General features: G+C 40.5%; 1 protein-coding gene across 1 annotated transcript; it reads left to right on the top strand.

The window, feature by feature from the left end:
* The first annotated feature begins 3,390 nt into the window (after nt 1-3,390).
* TOMM5 (translocase of outer mitochondrial membrane 5) lies at nt 3,391-4,978 on the top strand. Its single transcript, XM_072126542.1, has 2 exons — nt 3,391-3,663; nt 4,676-4,978. Exons 1-2 carry the CDS (start codon nt 3,543-3,545, stop codon nt 4,708-4,710), a joined length of 156 nt encoding a protein of 51 aa, XP_071982643.1. The 5' UTR covers nt 3,391-3,542; the 3' UTR covers nt 4,711-4,978.
* The last annotated feature ends 3,511 nt before the right edge of the window (nt 4,979-8,489 follow it).

Here is an 8,489-nt window from a genome sequence, read left to right on the forward strand (position 1 = left end):
ACAATAAAACAAAGAGTAAAATGTAAAGGGGTCTGAATACTTTCCTTACCAAGTGTAAACTCACATTCGTGCTTATCTGTTAATTTTTTAGCTTTTACTTTGACGAGGTGGTAATGTTGATAATTTTGGCTCTTTTTACTAAGCTGTATTATTTGGATTAGCTCACTAAAGTGATCTGGCTCTCCTGGTTCCCTATTTAACCCCTTAACGCTGAAGCCACTTTTCACCTTCCTGACACGGCCCATTTTTTCAAATCTGCCCTGTGTCACCATAAGTGGTTATAACTTTGGAACGCTTTAACATATCCAAGTGATTTTAAAATTGTTTTCTCGTGACACATCGTACTTCAGTTTATTTGAAAAATTTTGGTGGTATGTTTTGCATTTATTTCTGAGAAAATCAGATATTTGGTGAAAATTTGGAAAAATTTTTGATTTTTGAACTTCAAAATGTTCTACTTTTTCCATACATAGTCATAACCGCAAAAAAACGTAATAACTAACATTCAATAAATGTCTAATTTATGTGGACATGGTTTTTTATGCATACTCTTATTTTTGTAGGATGTTATGGGCCTTTGAACATTAGGTGCGATTTTTCACATTTTCATAAAAAACGCAAAATCCTGCTATTGAGGGACCTGCTCAGATTTCAAATCACTTTGAGAGGCCTAAATAAAAGTAAAACCCCATAAATTACCACATTATAGAAACTATGCCCCTCAACGTACGTGAAACAACTTTTATGAAGTTTGTTAACCCTTTAATTGTTTTACAGGGGTTAAAACAAAATCGGATGCAATTTTGAAAGTAAAATTGTTTTGGCTAAATTAATATGTTTTTCAAAAAATGTACAAATTCTCAGTGGATAAAATACCAAAACGCTCCACAAAATTTGATACCCAATCTCTTGTGTGTATAATAATACCCCATATGTGGTGGTAACCTGCTGTATGGGCACACGCCAGGGCATCGAAGGGAGCTGCGCCATTCAGAACAGATTATGCATTGTCAATTTTTATTGGCTATACAATCTTTATTTTTTTGGCAATTTGGACATATAAGGGCTTATTTTCTGCGACATGAGATGTACTTTACAAATACTTCATTTTAGTGGGTCATTAGCTTATTGATGAGATTTTATTAACTCTTGAATGTATGGGTGAAAAGAAAATTGACAATTTTGGTTTAATTTCTTTTCGTACATTTTGGGGGTCGTACACCGTACACTAAAAATATTATATTATCTTCATTCTATAGGTCACTACGATTACGGTGATACCTCATTTATATAGTTTTTCATTTATTTTTACAATTTTACTGGATAAAAACTAATATAGAGGAAATCTCATTTGTTTTTGCATCGCCATCTTTATGGAGAGGTAACTTTAATACTTTTTGGTTGACAGAGCTAGTTTAGGGCTTATTTTTTACGTGTTGAGTTGTTCTTTTCAGTGGTACCATTTTTGCGCACTTAACTTTTTTTGATCACTTTTTAGAACATTTTTGTGTAGAGATTTTATGAAAAATTTACATTTTTGGGGTGTTTTTCGGGTTTTGTTTTTACGGCGTTCACCGAGCGGGTCCAATAATGTTTCTGAGTTATTGTACGGATTGTTACGGACGCGGCGATACCAAATATGTGGGTTTTTTTGGTGATTTTGTGTTTTTTTCACTTTATTGCATGTGTATAGGGAATATTTGTGTTTAGGGGACTCTAACTTTATTTAATTAATTATTTTTATTAAAAAATTATTTTATGTAATGTTTTTAACATTTTTATTAACTTTTACAGGTTAGCAGGGAACGCACCTCCCGCGATGCAGTACTATTACGTCAAATGTCGGGAAGGGGTTAAAGGTAAACGGTCACCAGATTTTACCTCATTAAACAAGTAGCCCACTCAGGTAGGGTATGAAATGTCCTTTCTAGAATTCCTTCTTTCAGGTTTAATCTCACCAGTTTACTTATAAAAAAAATAATCTTTTCCAAAGCCATGTAAAAATGTGTTTTTCCTGAGATGAGTCAATTTAAGAGGCTGCAGGGGGAGTATTTTTTGTTCTATCGGATCTAGAAATATTCCTAGAATATCATCTTTGAGTCACAGAACCAGAGATACAGGCAGTTTCAGGGCGCATTCACACAATGTGTTGCGTCGAGTTGTGCAATGTGTTTTTGACACATTCCACTGGCTTCAGCCTTAATTATATGATAAGGTTACATTGCGTTTTAGCAGATACAGTAGAAACACAATGTAACCTTAGCATGTAATCAAGAACAGTGAAATGCGTCAAAAATGCAACTCACAACGCAACACAACGCATCGTGTGAATGCACCCTTAGGCTCGGTGTTATTTACAGCTAGCACACATTCTCATTTGCTTCTATAGGCTCATGCACAAGGCTGTGAATTTTACAGCCCTGTGCATGAGCTGACTGTCTGAGATGCAAAAGATAGAGCAGCTCCTATTCCAGTTTGTTTTTGCAATATTTTTTTTTTATCAGAATGTTTTTATTGAGTTTTTCTTTGTACACACAATGAACAAATATTCAAAGAAGAAAATAAAAGACACTTAAACAATGAGTAACCTAACTACACCCCTCAGCAGACAGAGAGCATTCCAGAAAAAACCTTGAGAAGGACCAAGTCCCCACGGGCAATTATTTTCAATGGTCTTAGTACATGAGCGGCGCTTACCGTGAATAACACACAGAATGCAAACAAAGGTCCACGGGACCCTTGTTTGCGTCTCATATACCTGCACATTTCTAAACTATGTCCTTAACTGCCTCTATCTCCTGCTCTGTAGCTCACTGTCCACCACAAACCAAAAAAAGATATTCTTATCTTTAATATCACACCAAAAGCATGTTTTAGGGTACTATAGAACTGATGACAGCAGCCTCCAGGCTTGACTCTACTCTGCTCATTTTCAGGAGATTTTTTATAGGTAAAGAGGTTAGATTTCACTAAAGAGGAAATTCTAGAAAGGACATTTAGGACCCTATTTAGAAAGCTAATAGTTTAATGGGGCAAAATCTGGTAACCTTGATTTTAGTATTATTCCCCATACTTGATCACCGTTTTAAGATTATTAAGATGACTATTTAAACCTAAATAACTACTTGACGACTCTCTATATCTAGTCAAGCTTCACATTGCAAATGTTCTCACTCATGGTGAATGAAGCTACAGCTTTGACATTCCTATCACTTGTTGCCATAACTCCCGCCATTACTGCCCAGCGTGATACATGCCCCCTCACATTGAGCTCCAAAACTTCACTGATCGCATAACACTTTCCCCTCATCTACACCGCGCACAACCAATAAACGGTCATGTGACAGGTTTACTAGACGAACACTTCCGGCTATGACTGTAGTTCCCCTTACTGGCTATAACGTCATATGAAAGCGTCAGCAGCATTGTCTCTCTGCGGCTTCCGTACTACGTACAATCCCCGTGCCCTTGGGAGGTGGAGTCTCTAGTTGCTGACCTCCAGCATCTCAGCGTGGTAGACATCTTGCTCTTCCCTCTGCATCATGTTCCGCCTGGAAGGTCTTGGACCAAAAGCTGATCCAGAAGAGATGCGCACCAAGATGCGACGAGACGTCCTCAGCTCAGTGCGGAACTTCCTCATCTATGTGGCCGTGCTGAGGATCAGTAAGTTGTAGATAATGCCTGTCTGACCAGCAGCTGCCTAATAGAATACCCCTGGACACGTTCTCACTGCGTTGTTTTAGTTTCCGCCTCAAAATCTACACCTAAAAACGTCATTGAGGATGGACAGGTCAAGGCTGCTCAGTGGTTTTGTATGCAGAAGCATATTTCATAGTAGGGGATGCTATATAGCAGTACCAGTAGTTTAGAAGGGATTTCCTCTGTGGTAAACTCCCTTAAAGGAAACCTACCACTTAGTATGGCAGGGGTAAGCTGTAAGTACCGAGCACCAGCTCAGGGTGAGCTGGTGCCGGTACTTACTTTCGTTAGTGTTAAAACCGCGGTATCGCGGTTTTAACACTTTTTAAACCTTAGGGCAGAAGGAGCTTCGGCGCTGCGCTAAAGTTTAAAAAGTGTTAAAACCGTGATACCGCGGTTTTAACACTAACGAAAGTAAGTACCGGCACCAGCTCACCCTGAGCTGGTGCTCGGTACTTACAGCTTACCCCTGCCATACTAAGTGGTAGGTTTCCTTTAAAGCCATTAATAAATGTATGCAAAAACATGCTTTATACTTCAAGTGGAAGCAACAGAAAAGAGGTTTAACTATAAAGTAGGTAACCAACTGAAGCAAAAAAGACTGAAGCAAATGTCATCCATTTTTTCACAAAAGTATGGCAAATTATGTCACTAGCTTGTCCCAACCACTTCAGGGGGGTCACGTAATTGTGTTGCATAGCAAGTGATCTGCATAAACGGAATTGAATGATGTTCTTCATGTTCCCATGAACTTCTATAGGAGGGCTCCAGCAAGAGAGAAATAGGACCGTTTTTACATTTTTCTGCAACCTATACATGAATCCAAAATGTCTGTGTGCCATCTGCAACAAAAACAAACAATATTCATGTGCATGAGTACTTTGATCTTAGAACATAGGGTTGAGAATGGAAATCCACTGTATGGTACTATGTTTATTAAACATGTTTTTAATATTTAATTCCTATCTGGTTGCAGCTCCTTTTGTCCTGAAGAAACTGGACAGTATATGATCTGAGCATTCCCTGCTGTTCTCTCCAGTTACATGTGAAGTCAATTAATTCAACTTTGACTTAAGGACTGAGCGACATGTTTTCAAGAAAATGTTCGTCTGTTATTCAGGATGTCTGGTTGTATGAAGAAGGGACTCGCCATCACCCTGGTTGAAACATTACAAGTTATGAGTTACAATTGGTTGTAGTGTCATTGCTTGTTTTGTGTGCGATTCTAGCACATGGACATTTGCTGAGGTCTTTCTGTGATCCTTTATTTCCTTTTTTTTTTTTTTTAATAAAAAAAAAATAAAGTACAATTTCCTTTTTGAGTGTTTATTGTTACCGTATATACTCGAGTATAAGCTGACCCGAGTATAAGCCGAGACCCCTAATTTTACCACAAAAAAACTGGGAAAACCTATTGACTCGAGTATAAGCCGAGGGTGGGAAATGCATTGGTCACAGACCCCCCAGTATACAGCCCAGCCAGCCCCCAGTAGTATACAGCCCAGCCGTGCCCCCAGTAGTATACAGCCCAGCCGTGCCCCCAGTAGTATACAGCCCAGCCGTGCCCCCAGTAGTATACAGCCCAGCCGTGCCCCCAGTAGTATACAGCCCAGCCGTGCCCCCAGTAGTATACAGCCCAGCCGTGCCCCCAGTAGTATACAGCCCAGCCGTGCCCCCAGTAGTATACAGCCCAGCCGTGCCCCCAGTAGTATACAGCCCAGCCGTGCCCCCAGTAGTATACAGCCCAGCCGTGCCCCCAGTAGTATACAGCCCAGCCGTGCCCCCAGTAGTATACAGCCCAGCCGTGCCCCCAGTAGTATACAGCCCAGCCGTGCCCCCAGTAGTATACAGCCCAGCCGTGCCCCCAGTAGTATACAGCCCAGCCGTGCCCCCAGTAGTATACAGCCCAGCCGTGCCCCCAGTAGTATACAGCCCAGCCGTGCCCCCAGTAGTATACAGCCCAGCCGTGCCCCCAGTAGTATACAGCCCAGCCGTGCCCCCAGTAGTATACAGCCCAGCCGTGCCCCCAGTAGTATACAGCCCAGCCGTGCCCCCAGTAGTATACAGCCCAGCCGTGCCCCCAGTAGTATACAGCCCAGCCGTGCCCCCAGCAGTATACAGCCCAGCCGTGCCCCCAGCAGTATACAGCCCAGCCGTGCCCCCAGTAGTATACAGCCCAGCCGTGCCCCCAGCAGAATAAAAAAAATAAAGTTATATACTCACCGTGCGTCCCGATGCGCAGCGCTGCTCCCCCGATGTCATCGCGGCTCCTATTCTTGCTTCAGCTTGCTGGGCGCCGTCTTGTTCTTCTCGCGGGCGGCGCCTAGTATGACGCGCCGCTGCTGACGTCATACTAGGCGCCGCCTGCGAGAAGAGCATGGCGGCGCCCAGCACGCTGAAGGAAGAAGAACAGCAGCCGGGAAGCCAGAAGAGGAGCCGCGATGACATCGGGGGAGCAGCACTGCGCATAGGGCCACCGGAGGGTGAGTATATAAGTTTATTATTTTTTTAGTCAATTTTAGTCAGTATTGACTCGTGTATAAGCCGAGGGGACGTTTTTCAGCACATTTTTTGTGCTGAAAAACTCGGCTTATACACGAGTATATACGGTAAGTCTTAAATAGATATTCATTTGTCTCCTAATTATATTAACGCAGCCAGTTTGCACGTTTAGGCTCAACCCGTTTTTTGTTTTTTTTTCTAAATCTGATCAGTGTCTCTTCATGTCTCAAAAACTTGAGGGGTTCGATGGGGTCCCACGTACCTCTGTAGAACCCTTCTCATTGCTCCATGAGAGTTATGGAGTAGATGGCCACACATGACCATTCTGCTCCATTCATCGCAACAAAGCCGAAGGAAATTGCTGAGTGCCAATCCTGTGACAGGATCTTGCAATCACAGTGTCAGCATATGCGTGTACATCATTCAGTATTGGAGGGTATTATCTTGAACAAGCAATTAGATGATTGCTTGTTTATGCCCCATTATGAAATTAATAAAAAAAAGTTTAAAAAAAAAAAATAAACGTACAATGTGAAAAATAGTCAAAATCATAACACAAACCCCACACATATAGTATCACTGCATCTGTAATGCCCTTAGAATAAAAATAAAACTTGTTTATTAGGCTATTTGCCAAAAAAAAGTGAAAAAACTATTACAGAATCAATGCTTTGCTTTCCCCCACTCCCAAAAAGTTAATACATTTTCAACAAAAGGGCATATCCACCCCAAAATGGTCCACTGGAAAATGCATCTCATCCTGAAAAAAAAACAACTGCCCTCATATGAATCCACTAACAGAAATAACGCTCCATTCTATATGTCAAAACTGGCTGCTGCCTTCCTTCCCTTCTGTGCTCTACTTTGCACCCATACAACAAGTAACATCCACATGTGAAGTGTTCCCGTGCTCGGAAGAAATTGCAAAAACATTTTAAGATATGTTTTCTCCTTTTATCTTTTGGGAATGTGTAAATTTTAGGGCTAAATGAATGTATTACTGACAAATTCAGATTATTCAAAATTTCAGCTTCATTTTGATTTAATTAGTATGTAGCACTCAAAGGGTTAAAAAATAGTTTGAAGCGTGTACCTTTGAAAAAAGGTAAATCTCAGTTTTATTTGTAAGCTGTCTAATGTATTAGAAAAAAAGCACATTTAATAATTATAAAAAAAAAAGTTCAGATATGGAAAATGTTTTAAGTAACTCATTTGCATGGTAAAACTATTGGTCACAAAAGCAAATGATTTTGAAAAAGACGAATTCCTTAAATTTAGCAAATTAGATTTTTTTATATATATAGAAATAAACGCAAAACACATCAACCATAATTTATATTTAACATGAAGTACAATGTGTCATGAAAAATAGTCTTAAAATAATATTTTTAAGTTAAAGTGTTCAAACCATATAAAGTGACATGTCAGATTACAAAAAGAGGCTGAGCCTTAAGGGACACCTGTTAGTTTAAAACCATAGCTGCAGCGCAACATAAAGATAAGCTGTTACTTAGCGGTCTGATTACTGGCCATATCTTACAGTGGTCTGGCTTATTCATGAGTGGGCCGTCCAGGGGGTGGTGATTGCAGCATCAAGCATGGTGACGCTACAGTCACCTCCGCTATCTAGCGTGGGATATGCCCAGCAATCGGACCACTAAGTGCCACAGTGTGGTAGAGCTTATGGGTATGTTGCGCTGCAGCCATGAAGACAGCTAGGGACAGTTTTCATTGAACTTACAGATGTCCTTTAACGTACAAACTGGCTGCATCCTAAAGGGGTTAAAGATGCAGCAGAGCTGTGCTACACATAACTCCTGTCTGTCCGTCTCTCAGAGTTCCAGCAAGGCATTAAGTATGTAGTATTTCATACAGCAGGTGAAAGTAACGGAATCTGTATAGGTCTGTAGTTTTATATAGGCAGATCGTCCCCAAGTACTAGTTCTATACCAGCAGCATGGTGAGACCTGTTAATCACAAACAGGGAGGCAGGGCATTGCAGAGAACAATGAATATGCAAGACTCAAAACAGAAGCTTTGTAGCAATGTAGTGAAACGTTATTATGACTACAAGAACTGTATAGGTTTCTTAGCTTTTCAACTCGGGTGATACATAATTAGGTTTCTAGCATCACTGCCTGCACAATCCATTTGAATTTTATCTCGTCGTCAGTATCCCTTAAAAATCCACATGTGTATATCTGTAGTTATGTGTGTAGCACTGTTCTATTTATAATACATTAACTAACGTCAATACAATAATGTACTGTGCTACAGTTTGAATTAAA

The sequence above is a fragment of the Engystomops pustulosus genome, chromosome 1, assembly GCF_040894005.1.
Source record: "Engystomops pustulosus chromosome 1, aEngPut4.maternal, whole genome shotgun sequence".
Classification (NCBI taxonomy): domain Eukaryota; kingdom Metazoa; phylum Chordata; class Amphibia; order Anura; family Leptodactylidae; genus Engystomops; species Engystomops pustulosus.

Coding starts and splice junctions, on each gene's coding strand:
- TOMM5 (XM_072126542.1), top strand. CDS start 3,543: ATGTTCCGCCTGGAAGGTCTTGGACCAAAAGCTGATCCAGAAGAGATG. Junction 3,664..4,675: donor TGTGGCCGTGCTGAGGATCA/GTAAGTTGTAGA, acceptor ATCTGGTTGCAG/CTCCTTTTGTCCTGAAGAAA.